Source organism: Erpetoichthys calabaricus, chromosome 5 (assembly GCF_900747795.2).
Source record: "Erpetoichthys calabaricus chromosome 5, fErpCal1.3, whole genome shotgun sequence".
Lineage (NCBI taxonomy): Eukaryota > Metazoa > Chordata > Cladistia > Polypteriformes > Polypteridae > Erpetoichthys > Erpetoichthys calabaricus.
Window position 1 is genome coordinate 249,538,154 of NC_041398.2, and position 27,404 is coordinate 249,565,557.

Below are 27,404 nucleotides of genomic sequence, written 5' to 3' on the forward strand. Positions count from 1 at the left end.
TCAATCTTATTTTGAAAACCTTGTTATGCGGACGGACGCCATGTAATCGCTATCCAAATTTCCATCCATCCATTATCCATCCCGCTATAGCCTAACTACTGGGTCACAGGGGTCTGCTGTAGCCTATCCCAGCCAACACAGGGCGCAAGGCAGGAAACAAACCCTGGGCAGGGTGCTATCCAAATATGCAGTTTCCAAATATTTTTTATTAAATATTTTTATTTATGGTGGCACACTGGTAGCACTGCTGCCTCGCAGTTAGGAGACCTGGGTTCGCCTCCTGGGTCCTCCCTGCGTGGAGTTTGCATGTTCTCCCAGTGTATGCATGGGTTACCTCCCGGTGCTCTGGTTTCCTCCCATAGTCCAAAGACATGCAGGTTATGTGCATTGGCGATTCTAAATTGTCCCTAGTGAGTGCTTGGTGTGTGTGTGTGTGTGTGTGTGTGCGCGCCCTGCGGTGGGCTGGCGCCCTGCCCGGGGTTTGTTTCATGCCTTGCGCTCTGAGTTGGCTGGAATTGGCTCCAGCAGACCCCGTGACTCAGTAATTAGGATATAGCGGGATGGATGGATTTTTACATAAAAGAATTAAATTTACACTTCAGGTGATACAGATGAACCTGTTTGTTTTTCTTTCTGTTGAAGTTTATAATCAAATTATATTTTACTCAAGGGAGATGTGTATTAAAATACACGCACGCATTACAGGCTAATTCCCATTAGAGAAGGAAAAAAAGCTAAGGTAAATGCAGGGTGTGCCGGGCCCTATACTGGCGTCACGCCTGCCCTAAACTGGTGGGACCCTTTGTGCGCACTGGCTGCTTCTCCGCCCTCCGCTTGGCTGAACGGCTAACGTCCCGTTTCGCTCCCACCAGCGCAGACCGGGCTGACTCCTCCCTCTTTCGCGACTTTCTCCGTGACGTCACCGGGTAACCAGATTCCAAGCTGTGCGCGCGCTCTTCTGAGCGTCCAGCTGCAGAGTTTTAGGTGGCGCGCGCACAAGATGGCCGTGATTTTCACGGCGTTCCCTTGTTGTTTGTCAGAAGTTTTCAGGAGTAAACTTGCCCAGGAGTTTCGAAGTCGGGCGCTGGGTGACATGTAAAGAAGAGCTGCGCGAGTCTTTTCAAAGCGTCGCTACCTTTCAAACGCAATTCGCTTCCTCTGACGGCTGGTGAGGACGCCGTGTGTTCGTCTGACACTTTGCTCATGAAATCAGCCGCTGGCTAACGCTGACTGACTGCCTGCCCTTCTTTTAGTTAACGCCGCACCGCGATGAGCTCGAGTCGTGTGATGCCGCAGCAGCAGCAACAACAACAATTGCAGCAGCAGCCGCCCCCCATTTTGGGGCAAAGGGGCTCCCGTCCGGAACCTGCCATCGAAATGGAGATGATCCAGCAGCAGGAGCCCGGCTCCACGATGACTCCTTCACCCCCAGTTTCTTCGAGCTCCAGGCAAGCCTGGAGTCGCATCAACGCGGGCTTTGAGCCGGAAGAAGAGATGCTGGAGGCGGACTGGCCTCCTTCCAGTCCGGGCAGGAGATCCGTGTCCACCGCTTCAAGCAGCAGTAGCGGCAGCCTGGAAACTTACACCCGTGGCGGCGGCGGAGGAGGAGGAGGCGCGGGCTTCCGTGGCCAGAGGGGTCTTTGTCCCACGCCGGCCGTGGATGCAGGCCCTCAGCTACCAGAGCCGGAGCACGGGGGCTGCGGGAAGAGGCTTGTGCACAAGTTCCGCGGTGAGTGCCCGACAAAGAGAACGAGGGGGTTCGGGAGGTGCTGGTGGGTTTGTTTGTTTATTGTGGACATCCGAGCGCACGCGGTTGCCAGGTAACCAAGAAGGAACGCGTGGCAGGAGCAACAGGAGGCGTTTGTGTGAAGTGATTTGATGATTCAGGAATCACTGATGCCAGCCCAAGCGCCACCATTGTCAGGGACCACCCTCACCAACACCATGCACTGTTTGCCCTTTGCCAAGCTGTACTGAAATATACGCTGCAAAACTGCTAGATCGCAGAAAAGTTTTGTTCCTCAAGCTGTCTGACACTTAAACAATGATCAGGTCTGTATATAAAATTTTATTTGGCCCCATGGGAAAATTTGCCTTCTTACAGAAGTTCAGATATATGCATTCATTTATTATATAAAGAAAATCCTCTGACTTGGCAGTTGCAGTGTGACATTAGGCAGGCATAATGCTGTCGGTATAAAGGAGCCTCGGTAGTTTCTTGACACACTCCTGCTGAACAGTTTGTTACCTGAAAGTCTTCAGTGTTAGTTTGTTAGATGAACAATGTGCAGCTTTGATCATAGTGGCACTCAATTTTGTCTTTTAAGTGGTGTTTTGGTTCGGCGGTTTAGGTTTATTTGTCATATATAGGTTAACACAGGGTCAACGTACAATGAAATGTGTATGACGAGAAAAACAAGTCACTCAGCCTAGATCCAATAAAGCTAAAAAAAAATAATTAAAAAAAATTACTAGTTAAAAATAGACAAGCCATATAAAATAAAATGTGTACTACATTTTAAAAGAAGTTATAGAGAAGTTATGGGACTCTCTTGAAGAGACTTTACTGGCACATCACACCACAAAGTAGAAAAATCAGGCTGGCCATCACAGAGTTGTGGAATATGTGAAGGATGTCACTACCACATTAAAGGAACAAGTTCACTCGACGAAACAGCTCAGGATCTTGGTTGGCAAAGGGCAGACCAGGCGGTCCAGTCCCACTCATCGGAAGTGACCCTCTATCTGCCTCAGCCAGGTGTCACGAGGGTGTCCCCTTGGCCTGGTCCAGCCAATCCGGGTCCTCAACAATGAGGGTCCTGCGAGCAGGATCACCCTTGGGGAATCGCTCTACATGGCTGTAGTGCCATTACTGACGCTCCCTCACAATGCAGGTCATGTGCCTCATTCGGGACTCCATGAGCAACACAAAGTCAAACCAACAGTACCCAAGGATTCTCTGAACAGACACATATCAAAGGAGTCCAGTCCCTAGGTCCCTAGATAGCATCCATGTCTCACAACCATATAACAAGACAGGAAGCACCAGGACTCTGAAGACTTGGACCTTCGTCCTTTTGCAGACATATCAGGAGCGCCACACACCCGTTTCCATCGACCTCATGACCCACCATGCTCTCTCAATCTGTCCACTGACTTCATAGGAAGAGTCACTAGAGACATGAATGTCACTGCCGAGGTAAGTAAACCTCTCAATGAGGTCGTCACTCTCTCCATAGACAGACACACTGCTGATGGCCGTGCCCAATAGGTCATTAAAGGCCTGGCTCTTGGCTTTTATCAGGACACTCGCAAGCCCAGACACTCAGACTCCTCGCTCAGTCTCTTGAGCACCCCGATCAGAGCCTCCATTGACACCATGAAGATCACAACATCATCAGTAAAGTCAAGATCAGTGGATCTGTCTTCACCAGCAGATGCCCCACAGCCACTGGTCCCCACCATCCTGTCCAGCACTCAGTCCTTGCAAGCATTGAACGGAGTAGGAGCAGAACACACTGCCGACGAACCCCAGAATCAACTGGCTTTTTAAAATTTTATTTTTTTATTAAAGGAACGCAGTCACCAAAGATAAGTGTGCTGTTGTGAATTTCCCCTTGGTATCTATCTATCTATCTATCTATCCCTGTATAGTTGTCCAGTGTTGCGAGACCAGGCTGGCCTGTCATTCACATGGATCCTCAACTACTTGTAGAAATGCACCACTGCTACATAATACACACCGGACATAGAGACCCTTTGGTGCTGTGAAAGTCAATAAGTAGTTCCTTGGCTTTGCCGTTGTTAAGTTGCAGACAGTTCTTTCTGCACCAAGAAACAAAGTTCACCCCCTGACTCCAGTGCTCTGTTTGACTTCATAAGTGCAGAATCATCTGAGAATTTGTGCCAGCATTTGTCAAGCGTCTCAGAGTAGGAAAATGGTCCTTACGGGCTGAAAATTCTCAGAGTGATGCAAAGTTGGTCCTTCTGTTAGGAGATTGGAGTAAAATCATTTTATTAAAATAGAAACTACTACTTAATTCACCAGAATTCAGGAGAGCTCATGAGTTGTCCTAATTCACTAGCAGTTGCCAGAAAATGGTGATAATGCACTTCCCTCAAAAGCCTGAATGTTTTGGAAATGCTGGACCCTGCCTGACTGACAGAGATGGAGTAATATTCATAACAAATCTTGTTCGAGATGTGATTGGTCCATCTACATTAGAAGCCATATGCTGTCAGTCAAAATAAAAGTTTTGGTATTGTTTTGGCTGCAGGGAAACTGCAGCTTTGTAGTCGTGATAATTTGTTATGTCACAATCATACATTTCTCAGAATGAATGTAGATTATACCTTTTCACACCACTCCACGTGAGTTAATATTAAAAGAAGCCACATTCATGCAAATCAGCACACACACAAAGATCATAACCCCAAGTGTAGATGAGTACTCGTATGTGAATATTAAAGTATTGCTACACTGTACTAGACAGCATATGACCCTGAAGATACTGTATGTGGGGCTGGATGGGTGACTGACAGTGAAATGTTACAAGGCTATGCTGAGCTTTTGATTCCCCTGAAACATTCCCATTACATTTTACAAGTTCGGGAAGCTTCAAGAAGGCAGACTGAGACTCCCAGGATGTTAGATAAACAGAGCCTCCCTGAAGATAAAGGGGTATCACAGAGGGGGGCACTGCGTGGCACAGTGAAAGGCGAATGGAACACTGGAAGGATGACCACAACTTCTGAATCAAAATAAAATGGAGGTGCTTATAGTGGGTCCATCAGCTAAAGCCCAAATTGGTCTTGGACTTCTTGGCTCTTTCTCTGTCTTTTGCAAACCTCAAGTACGCAATCTTGGTGTTATCTTTGACAGTAACCTCTCTTTTGAGAAACGAGTAAATTCTGTAGTCAAGAGTTGCTTTTTCCAGCTTCGTCTATTTGGTAAGATCAAGTCTTTTTATCTTCTAGGGATCTTGAGGAAAGCTATTCCTGCTTTTATTTTTCCTCGCCTTGATTACTGCAATTCTGGGATTAGCAAATTTCTGATACGCAGGTTACATGTTGGTCTAAAATGCTGCCGCTTGCTTTCTGGTTGGGGCAAGAAAGTCTGATTCTGTTTCTCCTATTTTAGCTTCTTTACACTGGCTGCCCATGAGTTTTTGAATTGATTTTAAAATCTTGTTGCTAGTTTTTAAAACTTTACATGGGCTCGCTCCTGCCTATTTATCCGATTTGTGTGTTTTACACCAGCTATCTAGAGTGCTTAGATCTTCTGGTCAGTTGTCTCTTGTTATCACTTGTACCAAGTGTAAAACTAAGGGGGACAGGGCTTTTGCAGCTGCTGCTCCTCGCCTGTGGGACTCTTTACGTCATCATATAAAGGAGTCGTCTACAATTGAACTGTTCAAAACGAGATTAAAGACTCATTTCTATTCACTTGCATTCCGTGGCCTTCAGTAATACTGATGGTTTCCTCATTGTGATTATATAACATCACTTCTATTTATTATTTATTTTATTTTTATTTATGTTCACATATTTTTATTTCTATTTGTTATTTGTTTGTTTTTTTTTTCTTTTATTTTATTATTGTAAAGCACTTTGGCCACAGCATTCCTATGTTGTTTTAAATGTGCTATATAAATAAATTGACATTGACATTATAGCCACAGATAGTTTCAGTAACTGTTACTTTACGAGGTGCCATAAGTCGGAAGGTAATTCTTCTGAAAGTACAGCAGTGGATCATTCATTGCTGGATAAACACGTCTGTTATCAGGCTTTATTCTCATTTGTGTGTGTGTGTGTGTCGGTACTGTGGAAGATTGTGGGTTCGCTTCACGGTTCCTCCATGTGTGGATAGCGCTTTGAGTACTGAGAGAAGCGCTATATAAATGTAATGAATTATTATTATTATTATTACTGTATTATTCTTGTCATCGTTGTGACAAGTGGCAACAGTTACATGCAGCTTAGTGTGGTATTCTACCTTATTATGTTTTCCTTCTTTTTCTCCCACTACTTTGAATATCATTGTTGTTCTTATCTTTGTGGAGAAGCCTTAGCGTTTAGTATCAAAAAACTACAAAACATTATCTTCAGTGGCAATTTATGGCAAGGGGTTCCCAAAGAAAAATCTTGATTTCATTCATTCTGTGACATGAATTTCTACTCTTAGATGGGACTGGGATTCGGACTCTTCGTAAATAACTTTTTATGTCCTTCTGTAAGGCAGGGCCAGTTCTTATTCTACTGTGATTTTTAGTGCAGTTCTCTGAGACGCTTGGTAAAATCGGGCTCTGCTGTGTTATATTTATAGTTCAAGGTTGCCAGAGTGAAGGAGAAAAGGAGACGGGGCTGTTCCCTGTGGTGCTCCAGTGTTGTTCATATCCAGTGCTAATACAGTGCAATATATAACTTATCTCTGGAATTTTAACTTATTTCATTTCTTAGTTAAAATATTATCATCTTTCTACATGTGTGCACTATTTTGACAGTATTTTGTTCTTATATATTTTGGTGTAACACTTCTATTCTGTGCAGTATAATCATATACCCCTTTTTCCGTAAACCAATTATGTAATAACATTTTTGTTATTGTTTGTTAATTTTAATTCATCATCATAATAATAATAGTCTTCTTCTTTGGGCTGCTCCCATTAGGGGTCGCCACAGCAGATCATCTTATTCCATATCTTCCTGTCCTCGTTATCTTGCTCTGTCACACCCACCACCTTCATGTCCTAACTCACCACATCAGTAAACCTTCTCTTAGGCCGGGGTTATACTTCACGCGACGCATGCTGCAGCAGACGCTCCTGCTACGCAACTGTTTATACTTGCATGTGTACTTTACGTAAATCTGGAGGAATCCACCAGGTGGCAGTGTGAGATATTATCACAATGAGAACAGGTTCGGCTTCGCTGTGTTTTGAATTGCCTGGAACACCCATTAAATTCCGATATATATACCGTGATATCTCTGAATAGGATGTTTAATGATTAAATTCATCAGTCCAGGGATTTGTCCATTTCAGCTAGCATTGGACACGAGGCAGAAACAATCCCTGGACGAGGCATCAGCTCATCGCAAGGTGAATACAAGCACTCGCATACACGCTGGCGTCATTTTAGTGTAACCAAATCTGCATGTCTTTGGAAGGAAACCCAACAGGAAAACATGTAAACTCCAGGCAGGGAATATCAGCGACATGACTCCCTGCAAGACAGCAGCGCTAACGCTCCGCCACCGTGTCACCCCCATGTCTGTCATTATTAACAGTATTCATTATTTAAACGAAATTACCGATTTATCTGTAAAATGTAACATACATACTTCAATGCATTTTATCATGAAAGTGATATCAAGTATAAATCTAAGGATTCTAAATGTGCAGAGAGCTGGAATATCATACATTTAATGTGCACAGTGTGGCGATCTATTGCTGACGATCCGCTGCTGTCAGGACCGGAGAAAGCCCTAGAAAAAATGGCACAGAAGACGGTATGTGAGACTTTTAAAATGTATCGTGTCATTATGATCGGGAATATGCGACGCTTGAATATAAAAGCACCACGAATACATCTGTATGTCGGCATTTTGCTTCACCACATCAAACCTTTCATCAAACATCGAAGCATGCACACCGATCTTATAGGATCCACAAAGCGGCTTTCTGTCACATGTAGATAGTAAACAGAGACTCTGACGTCACATTCCGACTTTTAGCACACTGTGCCCCCGACTTTTTGCTGGTACTGCAACTTGCGCACGCGTCGCGTTAATTTCTGAGGACCTGCTCAGAGGATGCATCAAATGAACGCTGGGAACGCATGGCAGCCACGATGCGGGCGCGTATGCGTTCTGAGCATGAAGTATAAACGAGCCCTTAGGCCTTCCTCTTACCTGGCAGCTCTTCTCTCAGTACAGCCACCATCTCTCCTCCGCACATGTCCAAACCAACACAGTCTCACCTGTCTGACTTTACTGTCCAACCTGAGCTGACCCTCTGACCGACTGTTATCAAGGGTTGGAGAGAACTGCACCAAAAATCAATGATGATAATACATTTTATTTATATAGCTCCTTTCCTATGCTCCAGGCACTTTGTTGAGTGTTGTGTTTTATTGTAGGGTGTCTGTTCCGTATGTAAGTGCTGCATGTTGGCGATTCTCTGTTTATTCTATTTGTTATTCTTGTTTATTTTTATTGTCTATCTTATACATACAGCGGAACCTCGGTTTACAACCATAATTCGTTCCAAAACTCTGGTCGTAAACCGATTTGGTCGTGAACCGAAGCAATTTCCCCCATAGGATTGTATGTAAATGCAATTAATCCATTCCAGACCATACGAACTGTATGTAAATATATTTTTTTAAAGATTTTTAAGCACAAATATAGTTAATTACACCATAGAATGCACAGCGTAATAGTAAACTAAATGTAAAAACATTGAATAACACTGAGAAAACCTTGAACAACAGAGAAAACTAACATTGCAAGAGTTCGCGCTATAGCCTTATGACCTGATCGCTGTAAACACTTTTTTTAATGAGTTTTAAGCACAGGGGAAAAAAAAGGAACATTTGAACAAATCCGAACTTTATTTAAAAACCAACCACAAGCAACCAAGAAAGTAACATTGCAGGAGTTCACGCTAATAGCCTTACAACCCGATCGCTGTAAACGCTTTTTTTTTTTTTAAATGAGTTTTAATCACAGGTGAAAAAAAGGAACATTTGAAAAATCTGTAACTTAATAAATAACCAAGAAAAGTAACATTGCAACAATTCACGCTACAAACCGAAAAATGAACATTTGAAAAATCCGTAAAAAAAAACTAACCATAAACCACCAAGAAAACTAACCTTGCATGAGTCGAGTTCTGGCATGAAGTGAGGAGGAACTGGGTGGAAAGGAGGTAACAGTGCTTAGAAGCCATGGTTAAGATAGATAGATAGATACTTTATTAATCCCAATGGGAAATTCACATTAATTAACTGCAAAAAGCACACGAAATACTGTAGAGCACAAAGAGTTCACAGGTAAAGCACGCACGTCTGACTGAGAACAATGAACAGGGAGAGGCTGAACACGTGCTTAAATACAGTAATCGGTGCGTACGACCCAGAAGGGAAATGAAATCGAGCACAAAGAGTTCACAGCGAAAGCACGGGCGCATGTGCAAGCACGCATGTCTGACCGAGAACAATGCAACACGTGCGGAAATCATCGGCACGCACAAACCGAAAGGGAAACTGGCTTGTTCGTATACCAAGTGTGTGGTCTTTGGTCATAAACCGATTTGTACGTGTACCAAGACGTTCATGAACCGAGGTTCCACTGTAATTGGTGGAGGTGATAAATGTTTGTTCTGTTGTGCTCTGCTGTGTGTGGGTTTAAGTGACAAATAACGTTAACCTTGATATCTGACATCCTAGAGCAGGTCATTCTGAAATGCCTTGTGGTGTATGATCAAAAATAAAAGGAAACTTTTCTGTCTTCTTCATCAGCTGCACATGGCCTCCAGCATACTGTAGATGAGCTCCATCAGATGTCACAATACCAGATTTTTTGTATTCAAGACAAATACCAGTGAAATTGTACGATACTTGATACCTTTCAATACCACCCCAAAAGCAGAAATTCAATAATGGAGGTACTTTAAGAAAAAGCCATTGAATGGAAGTGCACAGTATTGTGTTTTATTCTGAAATAGAATATAAAATATATAAATACTAACAGTTGTACTAGGGTGTTGTACTGTGTGAGCCATTATGGATGTAGTGAGAAGTCAAGCAGAATGACCCTTTTTATTGGCTAACTAAAAAGATAACAATATGCAAGCTTTCGAGGCAACTCGGGCCCATTCTTCAGACAAGATGTAATACAGAAGAATTGATGCCTGAAGAAGGGGTCTGAGTTGCCTCGAAAGCTTGCATATTGTAATCTTTTTAGTTAGCCAATAAAATGGGTCATTGTGCTTGACTTCTCACTAAATACTAACAGTATCAACAACTTTAAAATACTGGTAAATCAATCAGGTACCCAACTGTCACTTAAGTAAACAAGTGTTGGCATTCCTAAATATCAAAACACAGTGCAAGGCTCAAACTTTAATGTGTGGTAGAGGTGGGGATCCCCCCAGTCTAACAACAAATGAGGTGTGTAATATTGGGGGATTTCAGCACAGGGTTGATAAAGAATGGCATCATCACAGACCACCTCATTTATCTTCGTATGGACACACTCCAAATTTATTCTGACACTGATTGTCCTGTAACAGAAAACTGCTGTTTAAAATCCATACTAAATGTAAGATTTCAAACATTATGTTATACTGTATGTACTGTTGAATTAGTGAATGACCAGGATTGTTCAGGAGATTTCCATTTAAAAGATATGCTTTTTTTAAAGTCTGGTTTGTCCGTGAAGCACTCTGTTAAATGTGTAATATTTGCTATTGTAAAATTCATATTTGCATAATTGGCTGAGTAAAAATATTCCTGAAGAGTAATATTTAACGGATGTGTGAAATGAATTCAAATTTAGATGTCAGAAAATCCTAGTGCTTTAATTTGTAATTTGTAATTTAATGTTTTACTTTCTCATATACAAAGTATAGGAAAAATATTGTAATCGTCCAAAAATTCAACCTCAAGGTTTTGATGAAATCTCAACGTTTTAGACATCCCTGAGTCTGAAAATGCCATTTTTGGAATACTGTCTGTGTGTAAACACGATTACTTGAGTACACTTTCAAGTATTAGGTACAAAAACTTAGATTTCTATCAACTTTTGAGCTATTTCCGCTAACCGGAAGTGATACTTTTTTTATTCATGCAGCTGCAGAGTCTGATTTCTTCAGCTTTACTTTTTTGATAATTGTGCGATATATACAGGTAAAATTCCATTTCAACGAACTCCCAGGGACCTAAAAAATATTTTGTTGTAACGAAAATTTTGTTTTAATGAGATTCTGTATTTGTTACTATAGTGCTTTCTTTAACTTGTGTCCAGGCATTTGCAATCATTTCAATAGTTTCTTTCGCATTAATTTTAATCTTCTCCTGTCTACAAGTTATGCTGACGAGAATTTTTCTCAGCATTTCCTTGCGATAATACACTTTCAGGGTGCGAATGATGCCCAAACCCAATGGCTGAAAAGCTGCCATGCAATTGGGTGGGATTAATTCAACGCAAACATTATCTAAATGTGAAGGCATGTTGTGGGCAGTACAGTTATCAATCAGAAGCCGAATCATCCTTTTTCTTTCTTCATATTGTGAGGTTTCTGAACTCTTTTTAGAATGTATGTGCTCCTAACCTTGCATCACCCATCGAGATCTTTTCTGTTTACTTTAGCGGAGTGACACAGCATATCTGTACAGACGCGGAGATCGCACTTCGGGACGCTCTTCGGCTTGCTGTCTAGTTGTGGGAGGTCCCAAGAGAGTTTACAAACCTCACATTTTCTTGAATGAGTGCCACATTAATAGGAATGTTTCTTGAACGAGCATCACTGAACCACATAGAAGCTGCTTTTTTGACGTCTTCAGGTGCAGCAGTACACATACGTTTGCAACCCGATATTTTTCTACATTTTTTGCTCTGTCTTTCAAGAAAGTTGACAGTGTCGATGGCGAAATTCCGAATTCACTGGCAAGTCTTTTTTTCTTTTTGCCACAATCGAGAGCTGCAAAAAAAAATTAGTTTTTTTTTTCTAATATGAACTATTATCATTTTTTCATGTCTGCCGTTTCTATAGGAGGGTGACAATGAGTTAAATTCCAGTGAATGTTTTTCAAATGTTGACGAGCAATAAGCAAAAGGTATCACTGAAAACCGCAGGAAACAAAAAAGGCAAAAAAAAAACCAGTACAAGGAAAGTTCGAAGAAAGACAAAAAATTAGTGTTTCTGTTTGGGGATCGTTGTGCACAACTGATCTGTGGCCACAGAACTAACTGCTGTGTGGATGATTCATTCAGGCATTTCAAGGTCTTTTGTGCACGTCGTTGTAATGAAAGTATCTGTTGAATGTACTTCGTAGTAACGAGATTTCTATAGACTCGTGTCATATGGGGAAACTATGGGACCATAAAAATACTTCATTGTAATGAAAATTTCGTTGTAATGGAATTTTACCTGTAATTCATTTGATTTGATTTGTTGTTGATGGTTCTTTTATGTAAACATATAATCATTGTCTTGCGGTTTACTCCTCAAATCTCCATTGACCCATGTCAGAGTATACGAGAAAGTCTAGGGGAGACCACTCCCTATTTTTATTTTCATTTTTCCCCACTTGAAATTTTCTTAAGTGAAATCAAACTTGTCAGTTTTACTTGAATCCTTTTATTTCAGAACTCCTGCTAAACAGCCTTTGTTTTGTTGTTTTCAAGGTTTGTTGTGTGAGTAATCAGACTTTTTTATGCTGGTGTACAAATCCAGAATTAGAAAATTAAATGGGCTCTCGTTACCTGTACTCAGTAAATTTTATAATTTTATGACAGCATTACATTCTTTAACAGAATACACGCTGCTTTCCGTAATAACACACATTGTATTCTTTCAGACTGGACTCACCCACTATATTCTCAGTTCCAGTTGTTTCCATCGGGTCTCGGAGTCCAAGAATGAAAAGCAGTCGGTTCAAATACTCCTTCATCCCAACTGCCATTAAACCTCTCAACTTTAATAAACATCTGTGTGCTTATTAAACAGGTCTGTCAGATTTGACTGATTTGGCCTTCTTATTTTACTGCCCCCTTTTATAGGTTGACTTGTTCTGTTTTTGTTGTTGACATCATGATTTTTAAATCAGGCCAGCAGAACACAAGTAAAGGCAGACTTAGTACAAGATTTAGAAAAGATTGTCCTAATGGTAGGATTCACACTAAATAGACTCCATTTCCTTACACAGTAAAGGGCTTGCTGTCCCATTTTGAAATTGACGTCTGCGTTTTCAGTCAGTTTTGAGTCCGATTGTATTCAGATATATATAACTTTCAAAAGTCTCCGTTGCCTGTCCTTTGATGATTGTTTCTTGTAGAAAAAGGGTGTTTTCTTCTAAAATCGATTTATTAATTTTATCATTTTTAGCAGTCAAAGACTCCAGTTAACAAAATCATCTCCCATCGAACATTGTGTGGTTCCTTCTCATTGAATATACTGTATGCACTGTCAATAGATATATTCAGCTATTTATCTAATATAGGTATAAATGGATATAATTATAACCGATTCATTTTTGTTTTAGTTTTGTGGGGCACACGGATGATGGAGGAGAACAGTACAAGCAGAGAAAAGTACCTTAAGAATGTGCTTCGTGAGCTGGTTACTTACATCATTTTCCTCGTTATCTTGTGTGTATGTAAGTATCTTCTTCAAACTTATTATACTGAACATTTAATATTTTTTTTTCAGTTAGCAGATGTTATGCAGTGCATTTTCTTTTTAAACAGTTAGTGGAAATGAACTAATAGATAAAGAACATGAAAATAGTTTAGACGGGAACAAGCTATTTAGTACAATACAACAAAGCTCATCAATTCTTAGGCACTTAGCAGGACTTTGGTGAAAATCTTTAAATCTTTCTACCAGTGAATTTCTTTCCCCTTGGGATTAATAAAGTATCTAACTATCTCACTACTTGCTCTTGTATTCCATATATCTATGGTTCTCTGCGTGGTGAAACATTTTCTAACATTTGTGAACAATTTACCCTGAATCCTCGTCCATCTGTGCCTCTTTTTGTAAGTTGAAGTGACTGTGCTGCTTGGTAGTACCCTACAAATGAATTCAATTTTAAAGTAACAGCTCGCACCCACCCTGCTGATTACCTTTATAATTTTAAACCCTTCTGTTTCTCTTTGCCTGCTTAAATTAAAGACTTAGCTCTTCAGTCTTCTCCTTGTTGCTCATGCATCACTCAGTCCCAGAATAAGATTAGTTGTTATACTTTGGACTTTTCCTCTAGCACACAATACTCCACATGAGGTCTAATTAGTTAATTTTATAATTTAAGGCTAACATCCTGTGACTTTCACTTGACATAGGGTGGGTGCTATATAACTGAACACGCTAAAAAGCCTTCTTAATTGTTTCTATAGAGTGTCTCAGTTTGGGCAGTAATGAGTCTACTGTGACTTTTGTGTCCTTCTCGTTAGTTTCAGGTGTCAGTGTTAGTGTTCCTGTCGCACAACTGTGTAACCGAGTCTCCATCATTTACTTTCAAATCCAAGTTCTTTAGTGTAGAAAATCGGTACTAAGCTTTTATGTTAGTATCGACAAGGTGCGTGGTGGTGATTTCTTTAATGCTCCAAGTTTAAATGTGCAACATTATGCAATTAGTGTTTGGTGGCAGAATCATGTGGTAGACAGTTTTGTGAGATGTACACCGGTTTTCTTGTCTTTTGATGCACCACAGTAAATCTGTAATCATCACCCTTATTTAATGCAGATTCTAATTTTTGTTGTCCTTGTCAGCACTTTCTAGTCGCACCCCTTTCCAAGTAGCTCGCCAACGGGTTAATGAATCCTACATAAATTTGAAAACTTGATTAGTCAAATGAGGGGTGGGCGATCTTTCCAAAAAATCATTTTACGATCCTTTTAACACAAAATCACGATCCACAGCCTGAATTGCAATCTCTTTTCAATGTGGCATACCCTTAACAGAATATCCGGACTCAAACTCAACAAGATCTAAGTAACACTTTTATTTTAATTATCAAACAAAGTTGAATTCAATTGTTCTCTCCTTCGCTAGCTAAGCAGAGTTAATGGCACACGCCCTGAAGCTGGCGAGTGAGTGAGGAAGGCCCCTCCCTTCGGCCCCTTCAGAACAAGATTGACAGACGAACATTGAAATAACTCCCATCAGAGTGAAGCTCAGTGGCTCCACTCCACCACACCCCCCAGTGCCAGTCATCTGACGAACTGAAAAACACATCACACATGCGACTGGACCTGTGAATAAAGTGACACAGTGACATGGATCAAAATGACAAATGAAGAAGTCGTATCTTTGTATTTGGAATTGCATTGTTTTGTTTTGGCAGCATTCATGTTTTTATTCAATAGTGCGAGATACACTAGAAAATACATACAGACATACAAAATGCACTTGCAGGTAAACTAAATATTTTTTGTGATGTTTTAATGCAAAATATGTGTTGTGGACACCAACATTTTGTAAATGTTCAGGCAGAACAAGCTTATTCAGTTTGTTTGGGTTGAAATAAGCTATGAGAATAAATGTTAGAAAACAGGAGTAGCTCTCTTTGGGAAAGGTTGGAGACCCCTGTTCTAGCGTATGCCTGAAGAGTGCCAATGACTTCTAAAAATGCCAGTCAACTTCTCCCTACTTTGTATGACATAACGTTACCATCTGTATTCTGAATGCTGCACATAAATGCTTCTTGAGTGTTCTCACTAGAAAATATGTTATCTTTCTATCTGTCCACCCTTCCTTGACCTGGATAGTCAAATTCAGGATCACAGAGAGCTGGGTGCAGTCTTTCTAGCATTGAGATTGGGGCACCAAAGAAAATATATTTTATAATGGATTCATTGATATGTGGATAAGCGTTTTGCCAACTCCATCCCTTGGCCCATTCCAGCTTTAACCTTCCTTACTTTCCAATGAAAGCATTTTTGTACTGCAATGCTTAAAGTCGCAATGTCTCCAGACTGCTGTATTTTTTCAAGCTCAGCTAATGTTATTGAAAGGATAGGCTGGTAAATGAATAACATCCCACCCCTTCCTTAGGCTTCTGGTTGTATTTTTGGATTAAATAGCCCTACTTAATCTTTGGATTATTAATGGCCCAGACTTCACTCTGCAAAATGCATTATGCTTCGGACAAGTAGGCACTTATGTAATATGCAGATATGTAATATTGAAATACATATACCTAAAAGAATTATACTTTAAGCTATTTTTCTTTAGTGAGTAATGCTAGTCAAGGAAAACATGTGGGTGCATTTCAGAAAAGCAGTGTGATATGGTAGTACTGTAGAAAGGACGTTATTTAAAAAATGGCACATGCTGCTTGTGTCAAAAGTCCTCCACAATATCCAGAACAAAATTATTTTATAAAGTGAAAGCATTGCCATAACTTTAATAATTCTTTGCCTGTTTATTAAAAAAGTGTTTGATCAAATTAGAGGACTGAAGTCCCACACTCCAAAATGAAAAAGTCAGTCCCTGAGGAACACCAGTGGAAGCCTTCAAAATAATTTCAAGTGCTACGTAGATTCAATAAAAACCTTTGTCATTTGATTAAATAACACGACTAATGATATCCAAATTTCATATTTTTAGGTCTTTTGTTTTTTTTTCACTTTTGTGTTTTCTGCTAAAGTCAATTTCAGCTTTTCTTTTGACAACAGTTTGAGTGACCACTCAGGTCAGAGGTGTCAGATTTGCACTGAAACCTTTACACATTCTTTGCGGAAAGCAATAAGCAGCACCGTCCTTATCAATGACAATGAAAAAACAGCAGCCATGTGCCTTTTTTCCTTTTGTTATTTTAACAACTTTATTTAAAAAAAATACCAAGTGAAATTATGTGTGGCTACTTCTACAAACACTCAGTTTTACACTAATCCAGTGGTTCCCAAATTGTTTCAATTCTCAGCAGCCTTGCTGAATCCAGGTTTTCCTAAGGCGCGCCCCACCAGCCGTCAAATTCTAATTTGTGAAATAGCCAATATTTTATTTATTTTTTTCAATTAAAGGGTTAAGTAAAAATAAATAAAACTTGTATTTAAGATCATCTTGTAAGGTGCTAGCAATGCTTTGCTTGGTTTTGATGCCTGCTTATAAAAACTACCTTTGTGTTGATTTAACTCTTTAACTTTTCTGGTAAAGTAATCGCGAGATTTACTAACCATGATGGGATGATTGGTTTCTAAACTTACTTGGTAGCACGCACTCTGGTGCCAAAACTTTCATACACCGTAAACACTGCGGCCTCTCTTCACCATTGACTTCTGTCAACGTAAAACCAAAGTCCAAATAACTGTCCTCATATTTTCGATATTTGCGCTTCTTCGCACTCTGGTGTACCCTCTTTATTTTCACTCTTGCAGTGCTTATTACTGTTTAGTAAAAACTGACCCATTATTAAAAATACATACGAGAAGAAATACTTCAAAAACTTTACTTGACTTAATCACAAAAATATACAGTTGATACAATCTCCGAAAACTAATTCAACACTAAGACCACACAAAACGGACAGCTATTTATATACGGACACAAAGTATCGAGAAACTACTATAACAATCAAGAAACTTAATTATTGTAGAGAGCCATCTAGTAACCATTTGTAGAGGCTTCTGCAAACAGTTATTACTAAGTGAGTTACTGGTTTCCACCAGGTCCTCCAGATGTCGCACCCTATCACATTGAATTGAAAATGGAAATAAAATTATCAAAATTTTGTAATATTTTGTGGCACCCCTGTGAGGGAGCCGCAGTGCACACTTTGCGAACCACTGCACTAATCGATACACTGTAAATGACTCATGCATGCGCAATTGACTGCTACAGCTGTGTGATGTCATGTTGGCCTTGCAGTGCATCATAGAGGGGGGAGGGGGGGGTAGGGGTTGGACGGGACGGGACGGGGACTGAGGGGAAAAACAAAGTTCAACTAAGCATGTTGCACAGCAGATTTTCAGAGAAATGCTGGGCAAAGGAGCTCACTATTAAACCCCCCAAAAAAACAAATTTCGCCAATCAACACTAATTTTGACTTTGTTTGTTCAGAAATATTAAGACCCGTGAATGGAAATGGTCCCTGAATCTACTGGTGTGAATGTTCTTAGACCATATTCTAGAAGAGAGCCATAAGAAAACAGGACTGTGCAGGCTGGACGAGGTCTTATTTAATGCCTTTCTAAGTATATACTATACGTCCTGAGCAGAACTGTGCATCATACCAAAGTGTTATTGCTGGCCTCGTGCACGCTGATGTACACTTCCAGCAGGATGAAATGCCGTGTCACAAAGCGTGCCTCATTTCAAACTGGTTCCATGGAACTGACTGTGTTTACTTTACTCCAGTGGTCTGCATAGTCTCCAGGTCCCCAAATCCAGGAGATCACCTTTGGGATAAGGTGGAAAAGGAAGATATACCATAAGTTTGTGGTAAGAAAATCTCAAGGAGCTGTTTGATGCCAGAATTTTCAGGGAATGTTTCCAGCATGTTGTTTAAATTCATTTATCAAAGAATTCAGGCTGGTCTTGAGGAAAGAGAACATTCCTGCTATTCGGTAGGTTAACCTAATGTAGTGGCTACAAAGTGTATAAATAAAATCTGTGGGTGAGGACTACATTACAAAACGGTATACTCTGTGGTGTCTCTGCCAAAAGGCTATTTTTTGTTTTGTGTCATACTTTATGCTTAAAAAATGTGTGTGTTTTTGATGGTGACATAGTAGTTGGTTGCATGCCCATATCTGAAGGAAAAACATGAAAATGCTCATCTGCTGGTTTGGAGGAGTAAGAGAGGCCGATCTGGAGGAGGGACGGTGATTAAAAGAACATGAAGCTGCTGATGTTTGTCAGTGGGCCACAGGATGTGTAATATTTTCCAGAATTGGTCTGGAAATAGGCTGTAGAGTTGAAAGCTTTATGACTGTGTAAGCGTAAAGTCTGCAGTTATAGCAAGGAAGGATAGAGCTACAGTATTTAATAGAGTTGGACACTAATTCCTTATCTGTGCATGAGCAGGGAAGATGGTACTATGGTATTTTTCTTTGAAATGTCCTCTCCTGACACAGAGGTGCAGACATGCAGAAGCTCAGCCTGGATTCATGTGATTTCTACTTCAGCATCTGCCACTTTTCCTTGATGACTTATTTCAGATTTGTGAAGTGTACTTTGTGGAGATTTTATCCTTAACACTTGCAGGACCTGAATAGACCACGATGTGTTCTCTTTTTTCCTGCTAGTCGATGTGTTCACTACCTGCTTGCTTGCTTTGAAATCTGTTCAGGTCAGTTGCTTTCTACTGCAAGCGGCGCTGCCTCCAGCCATTGCTTTTTGGACTCTTCATGAGCGGTATTTTTATGTAGCCTGTCTATTGAGCTGTTTAAGGAATTGGCCCTGTTTGGCCTTTCTGCTGCAAGAACCCAACTTCTCTGTGGAAATGTAAACATTAACCAGCCAGCATACTGGATAATCTTAGCAGGAGGTAATAGTTACGAAGGGAGTGCTTTTATTTAGAGTAAAGATACATGGCTGACTGGTATTCTTCCTCATAACAGAAAACCAATATTTTGAATGTAGTTGCAACTGGGTATGAAAAAGACACTGCCCGTTTGTTTTCTGATAGACGTTCTATGATTAGCTGGCACTCCGTAACAACAATTTAAATTTTATAGACTCTCTCCAACCCTCATTGCAGCCAGTTTCACCCTTTACTGGTTGCTAGGCTGCATTATGGAGTGGGACAAGGGTCTGGTATGTTTTGGACGCAATTATTTGTGAGTGGTGCACTCTTCCAGAGAAGAACAGCAGCTTAAGGAGTTTAAAGATTCCTGAAGATGTGCCTGGTTCAAAAATGTCAGTGCTTGGGCAGCCCCAGCACGTGAAAGAGACTTTCATTTGCATTGTGTTTTGCAAATGAGGAGTTCATTTTTGAATGGTTACTGCAGATTTATATGTTTGTTTAGTGGTACACTTTGAAAAATGACTGGCTCCTAGTCACATTTTCGTTCAGGCATTTTCATCTTTATGCCAAGCTGCAAAGCTCTTGACCGTTTTTTTTTTTTTTGGTTATGTTTGAGTTCCCCATTTTCTGCTTTTCCAGCACAAATAAGTTGAGCCATTTGTGATTGTGTGCAGCATTTTCCTAAATGGGAAATGCTGGGAACGTCATGTCAGCAGTTAAATAACGGAACACTTGGCAGTTGTATTCATGGCCATACATATTTTCATACTACCACAGTCATCTTGTGCTTGGGTCTTTTTTTTCCCCCCCTACCCCCCCATGTCAAGCTCGTCGTCAGAAGTTTTATATTTTGCAGGCAGTGTGCTCACTGCATGGGCCTTGAAATGCTGCATCTTTTTCATTCACTGCTGTTCTCATTATTGGGAAGAGTTATCTTTTGTAATTTAAATCCTTCACTCCGTTTGGTATGTTTGTACTAGGCATCATCAGAATATTGCAAAGTAAAATCATGACAGGATAGGTGTACGACATAAATGCTTTTAATCTTGTTGAAAATGTTCCTTCGAGAGATCGAGAGAGTGTGAGTTAGTGATTATCAGTTTGACACAGTAGACATTGATCCGATCTAAACTCTCCACATTTTAGCTCCTTTTAGTAAGAAAACATTACATACGTCTTACCAATTTGCATTCAATCTTGCATCTGTTTCATCAGACATTTTTCATATCTTCTGTGGTACAGACCTCTGTTTGCTTCTCTTCTTGTCTGTTCTGAGAAATCAACTTCAGTGGGGTGTGGGGAACAGCCTGGACACAGACAGGTAGACATCGTTGGTTTAAACCCACACACATTTATTTACAATATTTACAGTGAAAACACAGCACACAACCTAATACTCCCCCAAAGTCCAGACCTTCTTCCTCAGTGCCTTTCCTCAGGTCCACCTCCACTCCTTTCCTCTGAGCTCTGTCCTTCTACTCTCCGACTCCAGCCATTGAATGGAGGGAGGCGGCCCCTCTTATACTCACCCGGACGTGCTCCAGGTGCCTCCCAGTAAGCGACTGCTGGCACTCCCTGGTGTGGCGGAAGTGCCGGCTGTGCACATGGAAGCACTCCGTGTGTCCCTGGTTTTCTTCCCTCCAGCACTTCCAGGTGTGGCGGAAGTGCTGAGGGTCAGGGCTTCTCAGGCATCTGGGCACCCCCTGGCGGTGAACACGGGCCCCTATAGGGTTGAGCTTCTAAGCTCTGTTCCCGTGGTCCCCAAAGCCACCAGGGCTTCGCTCCCTCGTGGTCTGGAGGAGGCATAAGCCCTCCTCCGGTCCTTCTGGGCATCCCGGCTGGGTACCACCCCCAGCTGCTTGCCACAGTGGCAAAGGAGGGTGAGTTCACCATGCAAGTGTCATTCAAGCTGGAAGTAACATCTTTACAGGTACTGTAAGTCAACTACTTTTATGCCAGCTTGAACAGAACCTTGCATTAGTTTGCAGAATGTACTGACATAGTCCAGGTAAGCCCATCTGTAGCGGTCTGGTGCCGCCAAGATTCACACTGTCGAGAAGACAGTGATTTATTTATTTTCATGGTGGAGATTCCAGGGACGCACCCAGGCTTGGCCTGACCTGCACGCACTCACAAACGGAGACAAAAACAAAGTAAACCAGTAATCAAAAAACAATTAAAGAATGTAAGGAAAACAAATGAAATAAATGAAAACCGCAATACCACCTAGTACTGGGCAGTATGACCAAAATTCTATATCGCAGTATTTTTCAAAATTATACCGGTTTCACGGTATTCAACGGTATTTTTTTTCCAATGCGTGAGTGGATGTTAACCACATTTTCCACTGCAGTTACTGCAGTTAACTGGCTAAGAATAACCTATTCCACCATCGTGAGATTAGTACATTGTACAAAAAAACATTTTAATGTGCACACACGTATTAATACAGGTTTGCATGGCCCCATAAAGTGATAGTTTTCAAGGGGTGACACTAATGAAGAGAAGGAATCACATTGCATGACAGTTGCAGTCAAAATATAGAACCTTTTTTATTGAACAAATTTTGCAAACAACTTAAATTAAAATTTTGACAACATATTTTCAACCATCCAAAGAGGCATTTAGACTTAGTCAAATATCCAGAGGTGCTTGTCAAAAGTTGTATTGCACTGAACTTGTCTTAGAAAAGGAATAAATACTCAATATTTTTTGTATACCAACTACACTTTCTGTTTATGTTAACAATCTCAGTCCACTGACACGTTAGCTATATGGATTGTAATGGCGTTGGTTATCTCGATCCACCGCTTGCTTTTTTTGTCGTAGGCAGTACCTCTAGCAAACGCACCTACAAGTGACGTCTGACTCGAGAGTCCTCTAGCTTTTTCAGTTTTACCTGAGGATGTGAAGGGTGCCAATCTTGGTTCCATACATTCATGATACTCTAAAGCATGTTTGTGGCTAAGGTGGTGCAGCACATTGCTCGTGTTACCGCCTCCGGCAACAACTTTAGCTCAACAGCATTTGAGGTAAATTAGTTGTTTGGTCCACATCCGGCCTTTTAAAACCAAAGTATCTCCAGACAACAGACACAGCTCCTTTTTTTGGAAAAAATTCTTCTGTGTCATCATGTTCAACTTTATCGTCTGCTGTAGGTTCTAGTTTCAGAATGTTCTTTGTGCATTTTCACCACTCAATACCTCCACTAAGGCATGTACTCCGTTGCATGCATATTTAGCGGTGTAGCAGTGAAAAAGGTGCCCCCTTAAACAGTTTCCCGCTCCGCCACGTTCCAAACGTTGTTTAGGCTATTTAAACCGGTGTTGCAGTATGATAAAAATTCATTTCATAATAAAAATAAAAAACGGTATTCAGTATGAACCGGTATACCTCCCAGCACTAATACCACCCCTGTTCTTCTTCCTGCGACTATACATTAAATACACAAAACACAAACAAAACACACACAGCAAAGTCCATGAAAAACGGCAACGGATGAAATGTAATGATGAAGATAGATAGTCCAGAGATCTGCACGTTGAATGGGAATGTAAAGATAGTCTTACTGGTAGTTTCTGAAATGGTGAAGATGGGTGGACGGGTTCAGGAGCACTCCTATCCTTGCAGGATGGCCATGAATCCACTTACAGTCCTCATGTCCACAGGCAGACGGCAGACAATCCAACCCCAACCACGAAATGATCCAGGACAAGCGAATAAGTACAGGTAACCCAACAGAAGGCAGACAGACAGGAACTTGAAACACAAATTACAGAAACCCTCTTTTCCTTTGGTCACAGGCCCCCTGTTTAAAAGATGTGCTGACCTCCTTTGACCCCAACAGCCTCTGCACCCTCAGCAGAAGACCAATCGGATCCACTGCATGGACTGCTGGGAGTTGCAGTTTCATTTTCAAGTAGCACCGCTACATATCTATACTTGTGTGGCAGACAGGACATGAAACATCAGTTTTTCGAATGGATTTACTTGTATTGCACCGAGAAAGAGGCTGAGGTTTTTAGAAAGAACACCATGTGTGTTGTGTACTAGTTGTCTATTATTAAAGCAATTTTCTAGGGAATAAATTGTCAGTTAGTCATTCTCCAACCTGCTATATCTTAACACAGAGTTCACAGGGTTCTGCTGGAGCCAATCCCAGCCAGCACTGGGCGCAAGGCAGGAACAAATCCCTGGGCAGGGCACCAGCCCACCGCAGGGCGCACACACACACCAAGCACACACTAGGGATTGTGTAATTGAATTATCAGCAACTCATATTCTCAGGGCAACCTTCTGCTGTCCATCCCAGTGGCCTTAATGACTAAAATGTAAATGTACACAATGTCATAGGCATGCCAGTTTGTGGTTTACTCTCCTGTGAATTTATAGCCGGTACAATGTTTTAAACAGAAGGTAATGTTTTGCAGATTGTGAGTTGGATCATCTTACCAGTGCCCTGCATAAATCATAGGTAGACAGATAGATAATACTTTATTTGTCCCCAGGGGGAAATGTAGGTTTTTAGAGAAGCTCTTTAAATAAATATACACACACACTTTGGTCTGAACACACACCAAAATGATTATAAAGCAAGAAAATTATAAAGGAAAATTCTGATTTGGCTGTCACAGTCACAATGAGGAATTATGCAAATGTATTGTTGTTGGTATAAAGGAGCTCCAGTCGCATTTCTTCACACACTTCTGCTGAATAATTTGTTGGCTGAAATTTCTCAGTATTGGTACATTAGAGAGAGGATGTGCAACATTGTTCATAATGACACTCACTTTTGTTTTAACTTTCCTTTTCTACTCCCTCCTGGGGGTCCATGATGCATCGTATAACTGAGCTTACCCTTTTAAATTAGCTTGTTGATTCAGTGCACTTCTCTTGAAGTGATGTTACCGGCATAGAAAATCGCACTGGCCATCACATATAGAGGGTGTCACTTTGCACATTAAGGGAACGTAATCTCCTAAGGTTAAAGAGTCTTCTCTGCCCTTTATGCTATACTACTTCTGTGTTATGAGACCAATCCAACATGTCTCTGATGTGGACCCTCAAGTTCTTGTAGGAGTGGACCACCTCTATAGTCCACCCCTCAGATAGTGACATGAAGACTCTTTGGTGTTGTGAAAGTCAGTAAGAATTTCCTTGGTTTTGCTGATGGTGAGATAAAGACAATTCTCTTCGCACCAAGAAAAAAATTTCTCCACCACAGGTTCATCCCACCTGCATATCTCTGAGTTTACCCCTTAACAATGATGGCAGGATGGTATTGAAGCCACTGAGAAATCACATACAGTGGACCCTTGACTTACAAACTCAATTCGTTCACGAGGGCTGGTTGTAACTCAAGTTGGTTGTAAGTCAAGACTGTTTTTCCCGTAAGAAATAATGGAAATGCCCTTAATGTGTTCCGAACCTCCCACAGCAACACTTACTTAACTTTTTTTTAATAAAAAAGGGTTGTATAATGTGCATAATTTACCAAAAACACCAATAAATTTTCATAATGTACTAACCAAAAAGTTATAAAAAGAAACTAGAAACAACAATTTCATACTGTACTTACCATTTAAGTTGACATCTTTGGCTTGCAGGAAGGAAGGAGGAGGAGAATGAAATGGAAGGTGGTTATTGTTTGGAAGGAGTTTCCTTATACAAATCTTTTCTTTGTATAATTGTCGAGATGGTGGATTTCGACATGCTGTACATATTAGCGAGATTGGTCACATGAACGCCACTCTCATATTTCCACACAATTTCATTCTTCGTTTTGATTGTGATCGCTTTCTTTACCTTCATTACCTTCGCTTCCTTCCTTAGCAATTATCGAAATAAATTATATAAATCACTGCACTGACCGAAATTACGTCCACAAACACATGTATCTGGGCTCCGACTGACGCTTACTAACGCTCTCGGCTGTTTGTTTACAATCGCACAAGCGGATACACGTGACCGCATTCGGGTTGTAACACAAGATGTTGGTCGTAATTCAAAACAAAAATTTTGGTTGTAAAGCAAGTTGTTCGCATGTCAGGCCGTTGTATATCAAGGGTCGACTGTATATAGATATAGATATAGATAGATAGAGATATAAAATATCCCAGTGCTACCAGCTCTGGCCAGGTGAGAATAAGCCTTGTGGAGCAGACAGATACTTGCATCCTCTGTAAAAATATAACCAGCAGTACTTCCATAATATTGTATTAGACATTGTCTTAAATGATAAGTTTAGTATTTTTCTACTCAAAATCATGGGATATTGTAGTTTGCCTCATGAAATTACATTCACTACAGTGAAGCATATTTTGCCAAAAAAGCCTACTCTTGCATTTCATGGATACCAGGGACCCATTGCCAATAAAACTTTAAAACTTACAGAATATGTTCATTTTTCAAGCCAAACGTTTATCGAGTATTTATCCGCATCTTGATATTATTACACATACACACATTGTAAAGCAGTGTATCCGTGTTGTTTTAAGAAGTAAAAAAAGCAAAACATTGTGAAATTTACATATTTTAAAAGGGAACTTGGCTGTGTGTTTCACTTCACCACTTGTCACACCGTTCACACGCCACTTTTGAGGGTCAGCGGTGTGGATTCCCTTTGGAAAGTCCTCACTGAACACCATTATTGATGTTGAATGTTGATGCCCAGATGGAAATTGCTGTCTTTGTTCTATAAACATTGAGGGAATAATAATTGCAAAAAGTTACATTTAATGATTGCTTATATTCTTTCACTATATGGAAACTTATTTCATTATTTTGCAAAGATATCGCTTGCTACTGCTGGATTGATAGTGCACATGTGTGCAATGGAGGATAAGAGGTACAGTATATTACGTGACCGAGAATACTGAGCACGTCTATGGAATGCAATGAAGTGACAAGAAGTAAAAAGACATTATAGGTATCTGTCTATCCATCTTCCTATCCTGGTTTATCTACGGAAGTGTCACCGGGCAGCTGGAGCCTGTCCTAGTGTGGATTCAGCGCAAGACTGGAACAGTCCCTGAACAGGGTGCCAGTCCATCACAAGGCGAACACACACACACAAACACACACTAGGGCCATTTTAGCAATGGCAGTTCACTGATGTTTTTTCAGGTTAAAGTTTAGTAAGTTTATAGTAGCAACTCTGCCTCACGTTACCAGGGTCTGCATGGAGTCTGCATGTTCTGCATATACAGTATATCTTAAAATATTTTTTTTTTAATTTGGCTTATTTTGTATTTTTTAGTGACCTATGGGATGGTGAGTTCAAATATGTACTATTACACAAAGGCTATGTCTCAGCTTTTCCTGGATGCTCCACTGTCACCAGTAGAAAAGACCACTTTCAAAACACTTGGTAATATGGAAGACTTCTGGAAGGTAAAGAGCTTCTTTGACTTAGTTTGGGGTGGGTGGGGAAAGCTGTGTGACAGATTTCAGGACATGAGCTATTCAGAAAGCACTTAATATATGTATATGATAGTTTTACCAAACTCAAGAAACTCTTACTCATGTATGTCTAACCCTCATTTTCTCTTAAGATCAACTTAAAGTCTTGTTTTCAGCAGCAGTGCATAGTCTTTGGTGTGGTATGGCATGGCTCCAGTGTAACTGGTACCTTGTAAAAGCTAATATTCACACAGGTAGCACAGTGCTGCTTTTGCAGTAAGGAGGTTGTGGGTTTGTTTCCCGGGTCCAACCTGCGTGGAGAGCACTTTGGGTAGTGAGAAATGCTCTACATAAATGTAAGAAATTATTTATTACTAGACCTTAAGCCCGTTACAATAACGGGCACTAGAACAGTAGTGCATAAACATTAGTAGGAACAGTCTTGCAAGAAGCCTAAAGTAAAATAATAATAAAAATAAAATAGAAACGTATATGACAATACAGCGAGTATAATTAATATTACATTTATCCTCTCCTGTGTGGCTGTTGATTGATGTGTTGTGTCTGTTTGAAGATCTCCTATCCTGCCTTTCTTTATTTTAGCTTGCTGTGGCGTCTCTCCAGCAAGTACTGCGCAGTTCCCCAGCAAGTATTTTAATCTGTGCTGTCGTGCAGCTGATTATTGTATGTGTGGCGTCTCCCCAGCAACAGATTTTATGTGGGCGAAAATAAATCTACTTTTAAAAGTCATCCTATTGTAATATCATGAAAATTCGTATATTTAGGAAAACCCCTTCAACGA

General features: G+C 40.6%; 1 protein-coding gene across 2 annotated transcripts in view; it reads left to right on the forward strand.

Annotated features, from left to right (window-relative positions):
* Positions 1–957: 957 nt before the first annotated feature.
* pkd2 (polycystic kidney disease 2) overlaps positions 958–27,404 on the forward strand; it is a 913,849-nt gene continuing 887,402 nt past the window's right edge. For both annotated transcript variants that reach the window (XM_051928127.1, XM_028802756.2), the window contains exons 1-3: positions 958–1,729; positions 13,273–13,386; positions 26,460–26,593. In XM_051928127.1, coding sequence (XP_051784087.1) covers positions 1,270–1,729; positions 13,273–13,386; positions 26,460–26,593 — 708 coding nt within the window. In that variant the 5' untranslated portion in view covers positions 958–1,269. The remainder of the gene's footprint in view (positions 1,730–13,272; positions 13,387–26,459; positions 26,594–27,404) is intronic.